The sequence below is a fragment of the Biomphalaria glabrata genome, chromosome 11, assembly GCF_947242115.1.
Source record: "Biomphalaria glabrata chromosome 11, xgBioGlab47.1, whole genome shotgun sequence".
In the NCBI taxonomy this organism is placed as follows: Eukaryota; Metazoa; Mollusca; class Gastropoda; family Planorbidae; genus Biomphalaria; species Biomphalaria glabrata.
Window position 1 is genome coordinate 742,656 of NC_074721.1, and position 20,571 is coordinate 763,226.

The 20,571-nt window shown below is 34.2% G+C and overlaps 1 protein-coding gene across 12 annotated transcripts; it reads right to left on the reverse strand.

The window, feature by feature from the left end:
- Window positions 1–1,498: 1,498 nt before the first annotated feature.
- LOC129921828 (kinesin-like protein KIF15) lies at window positions 1,499–20,212 on the reverse strand. Of its 12 annotated transcripts, none has more exons than XR_008773809.1 (18): window positions 19,970–20,195; window positions 17,362–17,427; window positions 16,070–16,097; window positions 14,568–14,736; window positions 13,090–13,166; window positions 12,788–12,825; window positions 12,465–12,643; window positions 12,240–12,341; window positions 12,036–12,143; window positions 11,257–11,332; window positions 11,055–11,135; window positions 9,774–9,873; window positions 8,839–8,901; window positions 7,010–7,061; window positions 6,100–6,209; window positions 5,612–5,707; window positions 4,136–4,244; window positions 1,499–3,494 (listed from the first exon to the last, which is right to left on the reverse strand). XR_008773809.1 is itself a non-coding variant. In XM_056004906.1 (7 exons), exons 3-7 carry the CDS (start codon window positions 16,084–16,086, stop codon window positions 6,187–6,189), a joined length of 324 nt encoding a protein of 107 aa, XP_055860881.1. In that variant the 5' UTR covers window positions 16,087–16,097; window positions 17,362–17,427; window positions 19,970–20,212; the 3' UTR covers window positions 6,100–6,186. The 12 variants fall into 12 exon arrangements, 3 of the variants coding, with proteins under 3 accessions (XP_055860881.1, XP_055860882.1, XP_055860883.1); XR_008773804.1 differs by lacking the exon at window positions 9,774–9,873 and adding an exon at window positions 9,385–9,709 and having other exon boundaries at window positions 11,869–12,143; window positions 19,970–20,191; XR_008773802.1 differs by lacking the exon at window positions 9,774–9,873 and adding an exon at window positions 9,385–9,709 and having other exon boundaries at window positions 19,970–20,188.
- Between the last annotated feature and the right edge of the window lie 359 nt (window positions 20,213–20,571).

Here is a 20,571-nt window from a genome sequence, read left to right on the forward strand (position 1 = left end):
AAGGCGTCCAAAAGCGCTACTGGTCTTGGCGAGACGGTTCTCGACTTCCCTTGAAAGTGAGGCGTCATTTGACACTATACTACCTAGATATGTGAAGTGGTCTACCACATTAAGGGGCTGTCCGTTTACGGTGATCCTTGGGGCTGAGTAGGTTTTATTGGGCGACTTCTGGAACATGAATTCTGTTTTCCCGAGGTTAGGGTTAGGCGGCAGCGTATGTAAATTCGTTTACCGCGTTCTGGAGGTCATGTTTATTGTGAGCTAGCTGGGCGCAATCATCGGCATAGAGAAGCTCCGTTATGACCATCTCCTTTGTTTTTGTATGGAATAGTAGATGTCGAAGATTGAACACATTGCCGGTAGAACGAAGCCGGATATAGATGCCTTCGTGCAATCGCTGCCTCAATGGACCCATCATTATCGAAGGAATCGCTTGCAAATGTCCCCCAGAAAACTATGAGAGAGGAGCTCGACGACCTACCGACATCTGAGGAAATTGAGACAGCAATATCTAAACTAAAAAAAAAAAAAAACACAAGGCACCTGGCTCTGATGGACGCTGAAATATTTAAAATGGGTGGTGTCGCCCTAACCGAGAGGCTAACAGACTTGTTCGCTCTACGCTGGGAGAAGTGCGTGGTCCTACCTGAACTTCGAGACTCCGTAATCATATCCCAATACAAAAAGGGTGACAAGTCTATCTGCTCAAACCTTAAACTATCGAGGCATCACACTTCTGTGAGTAGCAGGAAAGATCTTTGCTCGAGTGTTGCTCGACCGACTAACCCACTCTTTAGTGGACTAGGTCTTATCTGAAAGCCAGTGTGACACAGAGGTGCCCTCTCTGATCACTTTCCAATAGAAAATGGCGTAAAGCAGGGCTGTCTACTTGCTCCTACTCTATTCGCTATCTTCTTTCTTAGTTATAATGCATTTATCACTTACTTGATCTATATTATTAAAATAGAATGGCACCCTCCTTCAAATTCTTTGGAGTGAAAATACAAATCTAAAACATAGAACATGTTATATCCTCATGTTTACTTTCACTAACAAGAAACGTACGTTTGTAGAATATACATTATGCTCAGTTGTTTCCCTTTATTCCCAGTTCCCACTTACTTCAAATTTAGCATATTCCACAGCCTTTAGGTCTAATATTATCTCTCCTTATTAATATTTGATACATTTAAAGTTTACTTGAAATTATATAATTATTTTCATTGGTCTAATCTAAATTTTGAACAAAGTTAAAGAAATGTTGAGCTTTTTTTTTTTCAATTATTTCAAATAATAAGTCAAATGTGATGAACAGAACAACCAGATCAATATGACACTGAGTCAGAACTAGAGAACTATAAGGTGTGGTTTGGTATTTAAAGTATAGAAGCCACTTGATGACCCTATTCATATATCCCAATAAAATTTGTGTGATGCTTCTTACTCTGTTGTAAATTCTGCCAAGTAAAAGAAAAATTGATGAAACTTGAAAACAAGATTAGAAAATAAATAACTTTATTTTCACTCATTAGAACATTTTGTTCAGTAAGGCATCAGTTGTGGTGTAATGACAAATGTTATGAAAAGTAACAGAAAAAAATCTTGTTAATCCATGAAAACAATAAAATATCAGCTAATATAAATCACATATTACAATATCACTAAGCTAATTTGAAGATCTAATAGTGCTAGGGGTCTTTAACAAAACAATTGATTGCTAGAATTATAAATAACAACTACTGCTCCTAGCATAGTCATTGTGGGGTCACATCTCTGTGGCTTAATGTTCACAATTACACCTTATTCTATTTAAGATATTGATTCTAACCAATGGCAGTTAAACTTGAGTACGGAATGTTTTTATGTAAACACTTCTGCAATTAAGTAAGTAAGTAAAGTTCCCCTTTCAGACCTTGTGGTCTATAGGGCAGATGATGTAAAGGTCATCTGATTCTGTGGCCTACAGTTAACGAGGGTATCATGTAGCCAGCACAATGACCAACCGCCTTTACTTTTCCTCAACTAATGCCAGGTACCCATTAGAGCTGGGTGGACTCAGAGGGCCCAAACTTCTGCAATCACATGATAGATAAATAGTTACACATCTACCCAGGCAGTGGCCTCGAAGCACTTCATTATGGCTCTCAGATTTGGCAGCTACATGCAAAGCATTTAAGGGTGCTAGAAGGATTGAACCAAAGGAGTCTGGGTTCAATTATGGGCATAAAATGGCAAGAATACACTAAATATAAATACAAACTGCCACAATGAAACAAAGATGACCCAAAGAAAAACTGAAAGACCAGACAGACAGTTATAATAGAGCTCATGGTCTGTGTTGATACATAAACAAAACTTCCAACTTCCTTAATAAACAGCAATAGAAATTATCTGATATGAATATTTACAAACACATTATACAAGTAGTTTAACATATAAGTTATTCAGAAAAATCAAAACACCAACAAAAAAAAAAAAGGATTCAAGACAATACATGAAGATCAAATAGCTATTTCTACTAATTCTTTATGTACAGTACATATTTACAATAGGACGGCTTATTTATGTATTAATACAGTTGTAGCTGTGTAAAATACAACCATGCCTAAATAGCCTACCTATAAATTTAACCTTGCGAGCTCCTACAAAAATGGTCATATTATTTTTCTTAATTTGTGTCAAAATAGGAGAAATATTTGAGCTTTATTTTTGTTCTTTCTAGAAAAAGATAAATGTGGATGCTCTTTCTCTTTGCTCAATTTAGGAAAAACTTGAGGCCTAGTTACATTATTTGTACATCAACAGAGATGACAAATTTATCCAAAAGTAGTCAATTTTATTTAAGGCCTCTAGTTCATAACTTATGAAAATTTAAACTACTAGAGTGAAACACCTCTTGTTCATTTTATTACAAGTATTGACATAAACATATTCCAATAAAGCATACTTTTAAGCAGAGGATATTCTATATATATATATTTTTTCATAAATATTAGATATAGAAGCACATGTAACAGACATTTTCAATTCCACAATTTTTATGAGAAACAAATGGCTAGTGAAATGAAAGACAATTTCCATAAACATCTTTTTAAATTCCATTGTAGAACTTATTGTAGTAGCTTGAACTTAAGAAAAATCTTAACAAAAATATCTCGACATATTTCTTTTACAAACTGTGTATAAACACAATTATTAGTCTAGAGTCAATGCCAATCTTGGGCATCAAACTAAAATATATGTTTATTCAAATACTGGTAGGATTCAACCAATCATTGACATGCTTACAAGTACTGTATCTCTTGTACTGGATTTTTTTAAGAAGAATGAAGTGGCTTTCATTTGAATTATAACCATTGATTGATATAAAAAAACAAACATTTACAAAAATAGTGATTCTTTAAAAGGATGTTATTAGTTCATTCACTTTTTTTTACTTCTCCAAGATTGTTCATTTATTTCTGGCATTTTTGTTTCTTTTATTAGAGTTCTTCCTGAAAAAATGTAGCAGTAAAATAGAATCAAAAAAATACTTAACAAATATTTTTAATGAAGATCTATGTACTTACTACTTTATCTATACTAATAGCTACTAAACTGTAACAAATAAATACATTTTATACATTCATTGCCCAGTTCACTTCAACACAGTGCTAGGAGTTAAAATCTAAAGTTGGATTTTATTCAATAATTAATTTGCTATGGAAACACAAAGAGTGTTTGATTCTGTTTTTGTGATCAGTGTCTTTATAATTGTCCATGTGATAGTAAATGTTAAAATTGTGACCCAGAGGGTGTTTATCTTTAAAATATTTATAATTTTCTTAATGTTTTCCTCAAATAAGTATCCAAGTATGGTTTGTGTTAAATGCCAATGATTGTACTTTTAAGGGCGTATTAAGTTTATTTTTAATGTTCAGATTACCAAACCAGGCAGATATTGAAAATTAAAATATTACAGATCTGAGCATAAAACACTGACAATATTTTTTGTAATGCATAATAAGGACATTGTTTTAGTAGTCTTAATTTTTGTTGTCCATTCTTTGGTGATATAATTGGGTGATATAATCTGTGTGTGTAGTGAAATATAAATATATAAAGTGTAAAGCATTACTATTCTGGGCATAATTACCTCTAAACGAGCCATTTTTTTCTGAACATGACTTTCTCTCTCCAGGCTCACCAATAGCACCTCCTTGCATAGGCACAGCACTCTGAAATTCAGCACCCATTTTATTGCACTACAAAAAAAAGATAAATAACAATAAAGTGTAAAATAATTGTGTTGATATGAAAACAAGAAGAATATGTTCTTACAAGTCAGTGGCATAAACTGCTTGGCTGCAAGGAGGCTTCAGTTCGAAACCCAACTAAGTTGTTTGCTGACCGCCTAAATCAGCACAGAAAACCTTAACACATATACCCCTCCCCCTACATTTCCACACAAAAAAAACCCTTAGAGCAATGATCATGTTCTAAGCATTAAAAAGATACTATGCAAAAATGTTAAAAATATATAGGATGTATATAGTCTATATCCTTTCAGTAATTTTGAGTACGAGAACAAACACATTCAATGATCCTAACCCTTATCAATAGTGCTAACATGGCCAAATTCAAATTTAACTTTCCATCAGGACAATCAGTAACAAATGTGGTATGGACTGAGCAATGCAACTCCTGTTTCCAAGCCTGTAACATACTTTTTACTTTTCCTGTTTTCTACATCAGGAATTCCACGTGTCTTTTAACCTCTTAGCATGACGTGAACATTAAATCAGGCAATGTCAACTGAGACTGACAATCATGACCATCTAACGACAGTCCAGAGCACAAAGCACACGATCTGACAGCCATCCAAGAAGCAACATAGACTCAACTGAAGGGAGTTGCCCAGAACAGACACTGTTAAAGCCCTATGCCCTTCTGGGAGTCAAAAGGAATAAGTCAAGTAAGTCAACATTGTGACCATCTAATGACAATTAGACAAGGTAGACATCCCTGTGTTAAAATGAATCATTAGAAAAAAGTAATAGATTATTAATACCTTAAAAATAGTGTTGAAATTAATACAAGTTACAAATTCTAAATTCTATTCAATCATTTCTTAAATGAACAGATGGCATTGTAAAGAAAAAAAAGGCTTATCTTATCTTATATAATACAGACGTTACTTCAAAAAAGAAGATGATTACGTCCTACGCATCATGCATTTAGTCATGCATATTAACCAATGACTTAAATGGTGGGAAGCGTGGTCAAGAGGCCAAGTGCGCTTGAACTTGGCTTGGCTACCTAGAAGGGGGCTCGAGGTTCGACACCCGACTCGGGCAGAGTTGTGTTTACTGAGCACCTAAAGGCAGCACGGAAAACCAGTTCCTAGATTTCCCTCCCCCCCCCCCCACCGGTCCACAAATGAGATTGGACCAAAAGTGCTCTGAGCATGCTATAAGCATGAAAGTAGCGCTATATAAAAGCTATAATAATAATAATAATAATAATAATAATGGCTTAATATAGGAGAAGGGAGTGTCTTAGTAATCCCTAGTTTGCTTGATGAATTGTAAAGTGAAGGGGGAAAACAATGCAAAATACAAAATATACTTACATTCCTGTCTTTTAAAACAGATGCATGTGTTTCCCTGGCAAGGTGAAGTTCCTCTTTTAATTGTGCTACTTCAAATAATAACTCAGCTACTTTTTTCTGATTGAAAATAAAACATGTATAGTTACAATAATTGCATGCAATATTTAAATGATATTGATCACAAGGTGGTGTAGCTGAGATATTCAGTTACGAGTGTTCAAAGGAAATACAATGACCATTAAAAGAATGATAAATTAGAATTTCTTAAACCTTGCAAGAATAACATATTAGTAAAAGGGTTAAGTAAACTTGACTCATAAAAACAGATTACAATCTAAACAAGTAAAATTAAACATAATCAATGCTGAGTCCTTAAATTGGTGAAGAATCATTGTATTAATTAAGAAAAAGGCAGGGTTTGTAAAAAAAAAAAAAGGCATAGGAATTTTTTTTTAATGTTACAGTTTCCTTAACAGTTACAACAGTTAGACAGTATCTTTGATACTTACATCTTTGCCAAAGATTGACCTCTCGAACTCTTCCATCTTGCGGCTATAGGCTGATTCAATATTCCTAATAACTTGAAAATTTGGCACTTAAGGAGCTTTCTGCTCACAAACTATTGAACACAAAAAAATTAGAATAATTTTATTCCAGAAAAGTCAAAATTATACAATTATTCTTGCTTGATCATTTGAATTTGGTAAAGACCAATGACCTTACAAACTACAGAGCTAAATAAATAAACACAGAAGAAGCTTTTTTATTTCATTAAGTTGTTTTATTTTGCAGTTTTCTTGTTTCAAAGTATTAAATAAAAAAAAAAAGTCATGATACTAAAAAAGAATTGAAATAAAGTAGCAAAGCTAATAGGTTAGAGCCATTAATGCATTTGTTTATGTTTTTGTCATGTTCAATTTTTTCCTTGACAGAATTTGTCCATTTTGAGATGATCTCACATAGTTGTAGTGGGTCAAAGTTATCTATCTTGTTTAGTGATGCTCATTTAATAAGACAACTATACAACTACAAGTGTCATAAGTTGTATTTTCTTTTGAACTTTTAAAGTGTTTAATTCATACAAGAAAAATAATGTGACTTCCCTTTCCTAGGTTTTTCAGATAGTTTTCCCCTCAAAAAAGCCTACTGCCTACAATGACAACTAGGTATGGATGGGCTACCTGGCTCCTTTTGACTTTTTTACTTATATAATTTACTTTTCATGAGCAAGCATAACAAATACCATATACATCTATTTACAAACCAAAGTAATAACCTTCTGACATTGTTAATGGCAAGGGACTATCATGAGAATCTGAGCTAGAAATTTCCTATTATCAGAATGCAATGTCAAACAACTAAGCAAATTTATTTCTGAAAGTTACAATAAAATATTTGTTAGTAATAGGGCAGTCTTACCTTCTGTGTGCTTCCACATAGCTTGTAAAACTTTGTTGTCTTTTTCAAATTTCTAGAAATCAAAATGAAAGTGTTTTTTTTTAACCAATTATAATTTTTTAAAATAAGGTTTATTGTACATCCACTTCCCTCATTAAAGAATTTTTAAAATTTGCCCTTCCATCTAGACCAGGGTGGGCAAATTATGGCCAGCAGGCCACATGCAGCCCGCCGGAGCATTTTATGCCCCCCGCTGACACCCAAAAACATTATATATGCCCACATAATGTGTAAAAATATAATGATTTTAAAAATCTATTTAAATTATTGAAACTTCTGATTCTTATGACAAAGACGCTAAAGAAACATTTCTTTATATGCCATTCTAATAAGTTTAAAGTAAAGGAGGATTTTTGTAATTGGTAATATGTCGAAACATTTAGTCAAAGACACAAACTCAGGCCATTTTTTTTATTCAGTACTATAAAGAACTAGTTGAAAGTGTTGGGTTGGCATGGAACAAGATGGCGAGTTTAACAACATGGTGTCCGAGCTTTGACTGAGAAAAACATGCACAAAGCTTTCCTAATAAAATAAAGAACAATATCCCAACCATAAACTCTTACCTCTACACTGGAAAGTTTGTGCAAAGCTGCATTGAATATTAGACATGTTATTGACCCAACTATCTCAGAGCTCAAAGTTATCAGAGCTAGGGGTCTTGATCACAGGCAGTTCAGAGAACTACTTGGATATTTGGAAACATATCATTCCCATGTTCGGTACTACAGTGTTATCCGCTAGCTTAGCATGTTCAAGGTAATGAGAAAAACTTGAGATCTCAAGGAAGAAATTGTTTTGTTCCTGTGACTTTGTAACTAATATTTCTAAGGAAGAGTGAAAGACAGCCTTTATGTTTGCCATCAACACTATCCCAATTGGTTATTTGCACATGAAATGTATGTGCATGTTAAATCTTTTCAAACAAAGTCATCCCATTTCTCCAGGCAAGCAAGTAAAGACAGGTTTTGACATTTGCTGAAATGTGAAACTATTTGAAAAGTACAAGACTTATTCTTTGATTGTGGAATTTGAAAGCAAATTTTAAGAAGTCAAGAACTTAGAAACAGTTTTCCCATTATTAGGGTCCACATACATCTTTGAAATATGATTGAAAATAAACAAATGTAAGCAGTCAAGAGGATAACAACCAGTAAGCTAGTTCCACAGTTCAGGAACATTATGCACAAATGTAAACAGTTAAATACTTCATATTGACAACAACTATAATATTAATGTCTTCGATTCCGAAGATCAAGGATGATTACAGTGTTTCACATGACTTCACAAACCCAGTTGCATCCTGAATATTTTCCCGCATTTCGTTCAGACAAAGCCATTGTGGTGAAATGTTATGATGTTGGAGGCCACTATGAAGAGATTATTAGTAAAATTAATTTAATTTACAACTCTTGTTGTAGCTTTTCAATAGGGAGAGTAAAAAAATTAAAGTAAATGTATATTACAGTACATATGTGAATTAAAAGATAGTATACATAGTTAGTTATCATTTTTTTCTAAGTTGTAAGTACACATATATACATATGTATATGTGTGGAACCCCATCCCCAATTTTTTTTATAATGCGGCCCTGGATGAAAAAAGGTTGCCCACTCCTGATCTAGACAAACATTGTTCCTTAAGGTACCCTTTCTTCAAAGTTAACTATTCAAAGCTTTAGAGGAAAATATTTTGTATTTGTTTTCATACTTATTTTTCTTGTTTTTTTCTGTGTTTAAAAACTACTGACATAGACTTTTTTTTTAGGATCATTCCCTCAAGAAATTCACCTGAAGAGTCATGTTCACTCTTTGCAGTTCTTCTTCTTTGGCTGTCAGCTGAGATTCATGATTCTGAGGAATAAAAATATTTTGTTTACTCCATTTGTAACTTAGTTTGAATATTTTCTATTTTTTAAACTTTTACTTCTGTATCAACCTTTATTATACTGCAATGTTCTGAACTTAGGGCTAGTCAAGCTTTCATTGTGTTTATTTCCTCCTGGTCGGGATGGCTGCCTGGTCGTGAGGTTTGCGCGCTGGACTGTCATTCGGATTTATCAATGGTCGAGGGTTCAAATCCTGCCCGCTCCCATCCCCCGTCGTCCTGCGGGAGGTTTGGACTAGGAAGTAAACTATCTTCAACTCTGAAGGAACATCCGAAACATGTAAAACATTTTACAAACATTTACCATCTTTTCTTTTAGTAACTGGTTCTAAAAATAAATCTGTCTGTATTTCCTGTTCAAACATCTCTGGGCTTATCACCAGGAGTTTCTCCTCAAGCTCTCGGAACTTACTTTCCAATAGTTTTTTCTCTATGTCTGTTTTACTAACCCGTTTGTCGTGACAGCGATTTCTCTTTAGAGATCAATTCATCCAGCTTATCTTTTAAAAGTTCTTCTTCAAGTTTCGGCTGGTCATTATTCTGTTGAACACATTTCTCTTGCTTCACTAGCTCCATGCTTTTCCTATCTTGACTGATTTCAAGCTTATCCATCGCACATTTTCTTATCTCATCTAAACCATTTGCAGTGTTCATGTCTGTCTGGATGTCAATGTCTCTTTTTTCAGTTGTTCAAGATAAATTGCTTTCCTCCTCCTCTTCTCCTTCACTGATGCAGTCTACTGCTGGGGGCTTGGAGCAGCTGTGGTCCTTAAACTTGATAAAAAAAAATTAAGCATTATCAATAGATAATTTTAAAGAAAACTCTTGTATTTGTTACCTAAAAAATTGAAAACAATGCAACATCTTTTAAGTTTGAGAGAGTGGTGTGAGACAATCATCACTTGAAATCATCTTTCTTTACATCTTGATCACGTGGACTTTAACCATTTTAACGTTTAAATAGAAAAGTTTACAAAGTGGGATTCTTTTAATAGGTAACGTAAATGGTGTTTGAAGCTTAAATGTTAAACAAATAAAAAAGTGTTGTCAGTAAAGTTCCCCTTAGTGAAATATAGGGTTATCTGTTTCTGTGACCCACAGTGTCACAAGGCCTGCATGATGACTAACAGCCTTTACTTTTCCTCACTTAATGTCAGGTACCAATTAAGGCGCCCAAAGATCCTGAAATGAAAAATTCCAGTCTTCACCAAGAGTTGAACCCGGGACCCCCAGCTTGGAGGGCCAGCATTTACCAGGCCTCCTAAAACAAATAAAACATGACATATAACATAAGCACAATAATTGCTGACAGAAAAAAGTGAACAAAATCTGATGAAACAAAGATAGGCTCTGACATTACCCTGGGTAACAATACAGGTCTACAGACCAAAATAACTCTACTGGCTTGGAAGCTTTTTTTTCTGGGGGGACCTGTATGGCACTGTCAGATGTTAGCTTAGTACCTGGTCAACGTTGGCAGTTCAGAACTCTATGATTTAAGAGCTTATGCTTCACCAAATGTTATTAACTTTATACTTAAGTACCCTAGTGCTGCTTTGATTTGTTACATGTCATTTTTTTATTTATCCATTTTAAAAGCTGCTGCGCAAACAAAGAACTCATTTTAAGTCTATTGTTATCCCATATGGGAGACAAACGTATGATAAAGACAGTCTTCTTTGGTGAGCTAAAAGGTAACAAAGGCACCCTACAAAAATGCTTCAAAGACCAGCTTAGGGGTCAACTTTCCTTAGCTGACATAGAACAGAGCACCTGGTTACATGCGGCCTCAGAACGAGACAGCTGGAGGTCGCTCACAAAGGCCGCAGGATACACATTTGAGACCAAAAGAAAATCTGCTGCCGAGGACAAACACAGACGGCAAAAAGAAAATCCAAATCGACCACCTGCAAACAATGGTTATGCTTGCCATGGATGTGGCAAAATATTTAGGTCACAGCTGGGGCTGAGGAGCCACGGGAAATACTGCATTCCTTACTAATCTTTGGACTTATTATATTAATAATAAGCCTTATTATTATCGTACAATACATAAATATTGGTTTTATATAAACTTTAAATGAAAAGTGCTAATTTATTATAGCTATCACTAACAAACCTCTAAGTGATTCATAAAGATCAACTTTTCCAGCAAGTTTTGATTTTCTTGTTGAAGTTTACTAATGACAGCATACAATTTCTGTTAATAAATAAAAATAGACAGTTTTTCACCGACCCCTAATTCAATTAAAAAAAAATGTATATACATGATATCTTATTTTCACTTTATGAGCACAGGTTTTTTTTCAAGTTCAACCAACCTTAAATGAATCCTCCTGTAAAAAGATTTTTTGATAATCTTTGAAAGAAATATTCAAATCCTCTATTTTTGTAGATCTGAAGTATAAAGGTAAAAATTGATTATGTAAAACATATTTAACTTACTAGCAGAGATTTAGACTTGTTAGAGTGCATGAGTTTGGCCTATTGTATAGTACACATATGGTCTTTTAATGAGCATATATATGTTTCAGAGAAGCAAAAAACAAAAGTTATATTTAATGTTAACATAAGTTTGTTTAATTTTTAGACAGATGGTCTAGGTCTAGTACGAGGCACAGGTTCAAATATTTCTTGCCATAATTATTTTCAACATCTGATGGAATTATTAACTTGGCATGTTCATCATTCACTAGCCTGTTATGATTTCACTTCAATAACCTTTTTGTTATTAAAAAAATGTTATGATTGGTAAAGAATTAAGGAGAAATGTATGTCCTTTTTAATAAAATTAAATAATCATTAAAGGACCAAAAGTTATTTTAGTTTCAGATAACAAAATAAGAAATTACTACTTGCATGATTTTTATTATCAAAGTTAAGAAACTATACTTTTTTTTTTCTTTTATCTCTATTGAAACATTTAAACTTACCAAACATTTCCTTTGTAAAATTTCACAGAATATAAGTAACTTTAGCAAAAACATAAAATTCAGCTAGAATCCATTTTGACTTTAGTTTTCTATCATAGACTATTTCATGAGCAATTATCAGAAATTAATATAACTTTCTTCTACTCCAAAAGAAAATGAAGAACTACTTTGAGCCGAGTGCTGTCAGTGTTGGTAGCTTTCTGTCTCTCTGATCCTGCCAGATCAATTAGATTTATCTGTGATATATTGCTTTTTTGGAAACCACCTACTTCCTCCTAGTAGATAAACACAGACAAAAATAAATGTCTATTTGTACATTAAGTGTACATGTTTTAATTAACATTAACATTTAATTGAAATAAAAACTATACCTTTGACTCTATTTTAGCTGTAAAAATAGCCTGAGAGTGCGACCCCTCTCTGTTCATGGAAGTAAGAGCTACTCTATGATTCAACCAGCCCTTGATTATTAACTGAAGACAACAAAGTATGTTCCATTCCTTTAAAACTCAATTCAGGCATATTATTATCAAGAAAAATCTTACAAAAAACAAAAATGTGTAAAACTAGAATTAACTCAATGATGGCTTTAATACCTAATAAGCATCTCTTGGGTTGCAGATAACTTGCTCAATGAGTCCATCTACAAAGACACCTTTGTTCATATTCTCACATAAGCAAATACCTTGTGAAGCTGTATCCAAAGATCAAAGATTTGCTCTTGATAGATTTCTAAAAAGGAGCAGTGACACAAAAACTGTTTTTTACTGCCATGCTGTGAAGAGAATTAAAAAAATGTTATGATTCGTGTTTTAAACAAAAGTGGGGCAGAAAAAAAAAGGAAACATTTAAATCTAATGGTTTCGTTACACCACATAAATGCCAAGATTTATATTTTTAATGATGAAAGAACACTTACCAAACATAGTAAAACTTTTTCCTGAGCCAGTCTGGCCACTAAGAAAGTGCAAAAGAAATAAAATGTTAACAATAGAGAGAGTGAAATGTAAGTGTACAAACCTCTACCACTGCCCCTGACAGAGTATTTGTATAAAAAAAAAATACTGTTACAAGTTAAAAACAAATCTGAAACAAAGGTGAGCTATAAAATTATTGAAGCTTAAGAGGAAAGAGCTAAGACTTGACAAACACGACTAGACAATAATGTATTTATCACTCCATCTTCTAAATACCTTCAATAAATTAGATTTCATGACTTACTAAGCTAATATGGATCCATTGTAGCCATTTAAACAATCTTCAATAATCTTTTTACCAACTAGTGAAAACACAGCTTCCTGGAAATGAAAAAGAAATGTTTTAATAATATCTTGAATTTTATCTTCAAATCTAAAAGATAAAATTAATAAGCAATTACCTAACCAATTGGATACAGGTACCCTAGAATCAATAGAAAGCTATCCAAAAATAGCTATCCACATATACACTTCATTCTTCAAAGCCATTATAAATGATGGTCTTAAGTGTCCTCCAGGTCTTTCCCGAAAATAAACACTTAAGGATAAATGTAAAATGTGGAAAGCATTGGTAAAATATAGAAGCCGAAATGGATGCAATCTCAATTTCTTTACACACAGTAAGAAACAAAGTCTATAACAGCTATCACTATCAGAGATTATTGTCTTAACAGACTCATCTAGCCCAAGAAATCTTGATAACCTATACAGTACAGTAGTTACCCTGAGGTTGTCAGTTGTAGTCAAACTGAATTTCCATTAGATTGGATCAATAAACATTATCTTATCTTATATAATGTTGAATTTTAACATCACTGTGACATTACAATAGATCCTTGGTAACATAGGCATCATGGGAAATGAATAGGCAAATTATCCATGGAAAAACCCAACAGACCATTTAATTGCCACACTCAAAACTCAATGTTAGCAAGCAATTGCTTGACCATACAAAAACAAGCTTTATCTAAACAGTATCAATTTCCTCCCCTTAAAACAGCTATCTACTTTCTTTCAACTTAGAACAGGACACAAAGCTTGACATTTTCACCATAACAGAATAAACCAGACCCACCAACCCCTCCGCAAACATTGCGCCCAGCCTCTTGAAACTGTCAATCATATCTTCTTTGAATGCTCCAATCTAATTCACCTTAGGCAGACAATATTACAACAACCTATCATAACCAACACTCAGTATGGCAGTGTGGAACAGCTAAAAAAAAAACAATCTAATTTTTCCTTGGCACAGATGGCAAAGGAGCTTACAGCTCAGCAACAAAAAGCTGGCTAGAAGAAGAAGGAAATCTTCAATTCTTCAAAACTAAACCTATTCTATTTGTCTACTGTAAATCATATCTCTTGTGTATATATAAATATACACATTTTCATCTCAAATCATACATGATTTTTTCCTGCTTGCAACACTGAATTATATAGATAGACATACTAAGACAGCGGCAGAAATTTTGATAGAATTTCTTGCAAATAAAAATTGAATAGAGTGAACATTTGTTTTTAATTGTATAAACTAAGTTGCTCTACTACTGCCTGGACCAAGCATTCACACAATTTAAATTTTTCACATTAAAAAGGAATATTAAAGGAAAAGTAGTTTCTAACATCAAAAACTTGGATAAAACATTCTAATTCATTTCTTTTGTTGTTTTTTTTTAAAGGTTAAAGGTTAAGGATAAAATTTCATTCTTTACTGTGACCAACCTGTGTGGTGTCAGCATCTGCTACATTGTCATAGTTGAAAATTGTGGGCTCTGGCTTTGTGTGAAGAATAATGGCATTGTCTACAGTGTTAACATCCAGAACTCGTTGTGCAAAGTCTTTTTCACTTGGATCAGGAGGGCGAACTCTTAGCAATATTTGAATTGAATCTCTTTGTAAAGATGTAGACAAAGAAAGCAGGTTTACAAATACTGAAACTTAACATATAACATATTAAGCTAAAAAAGGCAAGTGACTTAGTTACAAAGCACTTAGCTTCTAAACAGAGGGATCTTAGGTTCCAATCTGATTGATTTTGAATTTCAGGAATTTAAGGATGCACCTGAGTTCACTCATCTCTGATGGTTACCTGAAATTTTTTGGGTAAAGTAAAGGCAGTGGACCATTGTGCTAGCAGCATGACACCCTAATCAGCCATAGAAACAAATGACATGTACATCATCTGTTCCATGTATTGCAAGGTCTGAAACTAGGTACTATTGAAATGCTTAAAAAAATAAATTAAAAAAAAAAACATGACTCTTCAACACTAAATGACTAGCACTACAACCATGCATGTGTTGAGTTACTATTGATCTAAATGTTAAAATTGTAAAAACAAAAATGGTTTGAAAAAAAAAAGCTTAAACGAAGTGTAATTGTATCAATTAGTTTGGATCAGTCATGTAATCAAATTTCTAATAGATTATAATTATAACAAATTATAATAAGAAATTATAGTAATATTGAACAACAACAATAAATGTGTACGTTTAATAATATTTTTACCAATGTTTTTTTATAGAATTATTTCATGCTCTTAGCTTTCTCAGTATGCTATGACTCTTATCTGGACCAGGGTGGATGTTACTGTCATTGATTTTTAAAGGCATTTAAAAAAAAAGGGAATGACCTGAATTCAAACTAGTATCCAGGCTCATGCCTCCTTGGGCTGAGGTGCTAACCAGTCTGCTAGTGAGGTACTTATGACTGGAAGATTGTATGTTTGTTTCCATTTAGAGGGGCAACCTATAAAGGGGACATTCAATTTATACCACCACTTCAGTCAAGTAATGGAACAATTTCTTTCCTTCATTCAAGATATGAAACAAAATTATAAATTACCAATAGTTATTTTACTAAATTTGTTAAATTTTTTTTTTTTGTTGTATTATCAGGTAAAGAAATAATTGTGAAAAATTTCAGCTTAATCTGAGATCGGGTGTCAGACATAACATAAAGGCAGATAGAGAGTTGATATATAAGCTTTGTAAAAAGGTTCAACACCTAATGTATCTGGCATAAGTATCACTTATGTTATAAGAAATAAAAAAGTTAAGTAAATAAAGGTCAACAAAGATGATCAATTATGCTTAATGTTTTGTTATAAATTACAGGGTGATTTTTTTAAATACCGGTACATTAAAAATAATTTACAATTATGAAAAACAGTATGAAATATTGTGCTTTAAAGAAAATAATTAAATTAAATAAAAATGCTTAACCTGATTGATGGATCCATATATATTGCAGCTGTAAATTTTAAAAAATATTGTTGTAAACCTGGTGGTGACACAGATGGGGGTAGTGCTGTGTGTTTTTAGCCTACTCAAATCGCCACAGTCCAGCGCAGTACGAGCAGTCAACTGTGACCAGTGACAGTACACGCCAGTACAGCAAGGACCAGTGTAGTAAATATTACGGACGCAAGTCACGGGCGAAAGTGATCAACTGAAGTGGTCAAGAAGGTTCGAGGCCAGTAGAGACACTATATAAGAGCGAGTGTGTCAGAATCACTTCACGTTACCTCGCAATGTGACCAGACGAGGCGAAGTTAGAAACAGCACAGTGTGTGAAGTCAGGCGGAGCAAGGCTAGGTTTTTGGACAGTTAGTGTGATGTTGTTGCCAACTGTAAAGTATTTGTAATGTATTTGAAATTAAATTGCTACTGTTACTTTGGAGCCCTGATGAGTTGTGAGGTTCTTTGAGTTTGTTGTGTCGTGTGGTGCAGTTTGAAGGGAGCCTGAATAGTAGAAGGAGAGATACGTAACAATATATTGTTAATGTGTTGTTCTATCCAAAAACAAAAAATGTGTTCTATAAACATTGAAGTATAATTAAATACATACATATTTAAAACAAAGCTTAATCATTTTTATGTAACAGTACATCAGAGCTATTAGTATTCAGAGAAAAAAAGAAAAACAAAGATTATATTAAGCATCTATAGCTGTATCAATAAGTTTGGATCAGTCATGTAATTACATTTTCAAATATATCTACATCAGCGTTTCCTAAACTTTTAACATATGCATACCTAGCCCCCCCTAACTGAGATGACAGATCATCTGTTCCTGGTTGTTAATTTTAATCTGAGACACTGTGCCACATCTGTTCCTATTTTTTCAATTTAATGCTGAAAAAGTAACATTATATAAATTTTAATTTTGAAAAGGCAAGATATATTTCAGAACTTTTTCTTTTAAAACCGGATACACATTTGTAGCCTTTGAAAAAGTCAATTAGGAAATCAGAGTGCTTGTAATGCTCTCCATTATTCATTTGACTGTTAGAAAGTATTTCTCTTAAGGCCAGATATGGATCAAAATCTCTTCAACCCAAGTCTTGTCTCAAGGTTCCACAAAGGCAGCAACCATTTTTAGATTGGGTTGTGCCACATACATAGTGCCCAGACTCTGGTCATGAGCCCACTTACTACAAGTGGGCAAAGGCCGTGCTAACCACAGGTTATTTCTTCATATACCTATTTTGTAACTACAAAAGCTGTGTAAGTACCTCTATTCTGTGTCCTTAATTTGAAAAACGAAGTGTCGGACTTGCTGGGTTGTCAGGTCTCTCTTTCTGTTGGTGATATGAAATGATTATTTTATTATTGTAGACAAACAATATTAATTTTAATAAGACTTTTAATCTCATACACTAACTGTAACTAAATCTCCATAGTGACCTTAGACTACCTCTACTAAATCTCTAGGATATTCTATATTATAACAATATTAATTATAAAATGGTACTATAAATGTAGACCACTTCACATATCTAGGTAGTATTGTGTCAAATAACGCCTCACTTTCAAGGGAAGTTGATAACCGTCTCGCCAGGACCAGTAGCGCTTTTGGACGCCTTCAGGCGAGAATTTGGCGGAACAAATTGCTCTGCCTGCCTACAAATATCAATGTCTACCAGGCGGTGGTTCACTCCACCCTTCTGTATGACTCTGAGACATGGGCACTATACAGAAAACAACTAAGACTTCTTGAGCGCTTTCACCAAAGATGCTTGTGCTCCATCATGGACGATGTTAAGACTGCATTACAAACAGTGATGTCCTTGCAAACGCCAGTATAGACAGTATAGAGGGGCTTCTTATGGTCTGACAGTTACGCTGGGCAGAGCACGTATCCCGTATGGGAGACGAACGTTTGACAAAGGCAGTCTTTTTTAATGAAGTAAAAGGTGGTCAACGTAACAGAGGTGCTCCATGGAAACACTTCAAACACCAGCTTAAGTGTCAACTTTCCTTAGCTGACATAGAAGAGAGCACCTGGTTGCAGGCGGCCTCAGAACGAGACAGCTAGAGGTCACTCACGAAGGCCACGGGATACACATTTGAGACAAAAATAAAATCCGCTGCCAAGGACAAATGCAGATGGTAAAAAAAAAATCTAAATCAACCACCTGCAGACAATGGTTATGCTTGCCCTGGATGTGGCAAAATATGTAGGTCACAGCTGGGGTTGCACAGTCATGGGAAATACAAGCATTCCTCTCTAATCTTGGGACTCAAAGACAAGCCTTATAATGTATAATAAACTACTACTACTAACTACTTTTTAACTAGATCTAGATCTAGATCAAGTCAATCTATCTAGTTAGTTCTAGTAGTAGATATACTTAGATCTATACTATAGGATACCATTACTATAGGGGCTATATTTAATATTAGTATACTTAATATACTAGGCCTATGTGAATATTATTATCATATTTGTTGCTAATACTTTAGATCAGCGCTGAGAATAAAATGTATCCAAAATTTAATTTATATCACAATAGTGCTTTTTTTTTTAATTCATTTTGTTATAAAAAGTTACTTTTATTTTTTACTTTACATCAATAAAGTGCCTTAGCGACTTGTAATTGTGGTCTGTGCGCTGGTGTATGTTCAAGACTCAAAAGTGGCCGAGTTTTATTTTTGAAGTGTTAGGGGAACGAAACAATTACTTAAGTTTATATTTTTGCCACAGACATAAAGGCATATATGTCTGTGCTTTTTTTTTTTACCTGCAAAGTTTCTAAGGACAATATCAAAGTAACAGAACAATATTTGTTATGGGAGATTGCATACAATCAATTTAGGCCTATTTCGAAAATAAAATTTGTAATAAAGAAAATGCTTGATGACTGCTTGGTGGTTTGGCTTCCTAACCGATGAGTCTCGGGTTCGAATCTCTGTGAAGAGTTGGTTAGGAATTTCTGGATTTTTAGGGTGCTCCTGAGTCCATTCAGCTCTAATGGTGCCTGACATAAGTTAGCGAACGTAAAAGCGGTTGGTCGTTGTGCTAGCCACATGACATTCTAGTTAATGGTCATCAACTGCCTTATGGATAGCAAGGTCTAAAATAGGTGCTCTACTCTATATCTCTGTCTGTCTGTTAGGGGTAGACTGGGTATCAAAATCGGCCCAGGCATTTCAATACCATCCGGCCCATAAATTGTATATTATATGATGGACATCCAGATCTAGGTCTACCTGACGTCATAATCATTATGTTAAATTTGATAATGTATCGAAAGCTGTACACATGCATACAGTGAACACTGTGTCCTTATACTTATAAGGAATTAAGTCTTTATATTGCTTTTTAATCGCAAAGTGTATAGGCCCTAAAAGGATGAAGCTCTATGGATTTAGGCTATTACATTATTTCGGAAAATATGTTAGATTAAATTAATAGGCCTTAGTAGAGTTAAGATTATAAGAGTATATTTAAAAAAAAACAACTACTTCGCTCAGGGGCCACTTCCCCTGAAAAAAGAATATTATAAAACATTTAAAAATTTAATAGTGGCATCCATGCGGCCCTTATCTTATAAAATACAGACGTGATTTCAAAAAAAGATGCTTACTCTAGTCCTACCGGCTACCGGCCCATTTGGATACCGGCCCACCGGGCATTTGCACAAATGTCCATATAGCCAGACCGTCCCTGTTGTCTATCTATCTATCTATCAACACGTAACCTGACATTAGTTAGGGAAAGTAAAAGTGGTTGGTCGTTGTGCTGGCCACAAGACACTTTCGTTAACAGTAGGCCATAGCAACAGATGATCTTTACACTATCTGCCTTATAGATTGCAAGGTCAAAAAGGGAGTGCTTACTTTATTTATGGCTGTCTGGTGACGTGGTAAGAGCGCTGGGCTACTGTCTCGTTTGTACCGGGCTCAAACCCCGCCCGTTGCTTTACACAAGTTGTTCTGGCAAAGGTTTCTAGGATGTATTCATCTTCTATTCTGATGGAACATCCGAAACATATGAAAGGAAATTAAAATAAGTTAATACTCAAAGCCGACCATTGACTAAGAAAACTATTTTTAGAAAGATAAACTGCTCTAAATGACCTGAACTACTCTCCAGGAGTTCAATAGAGAACTCCTTAAGCCAGTGCTATGTGTACAACATTTCTATCCCATGGTCTCACTTGACTTGGTAGACAGGCCTGAGGGCATGCATGTTGATTTCCACGACATGTCTTTTTCATGTTCTATCTATCTATCTATCTATCTATCTATCTGTCTGTCTGTCTGTCTGTCTGTCTGTCTGTCTGTCTGTCTGTCTGCCTGCCTGTCTGTCTGTCTGTCTGTCTATCTATCTATCTATCTATCTATCCGTACCTCCGTCTGTTTGTAGGCCAGTATATTTCTATAAGCTCTCTCTCTCTCTCTCTCTTAGCAAGAGCTTTTCATGGGATATCAAATGTGGA

Excerpts from the sequence above, each read along its gene's own strand:
- LOC129921828 (XM_056004906.1), bottom strand. Across the intron at positions 8,902-14,567 it reads CAGATGCTGACACCACACAG|AATCATGAATCTCAGCTGAC; the intron begins GTTGGTCACAGT and ends TTTATTCCTCAG. Across the intron at positions 7,062-8,838 it reads GAGTGAACATGACTCTTCAG|AAATTTGAAAAAGACAACAA; the intron begins GTGAATTTCTTG and ends TTTGATTTCTAG.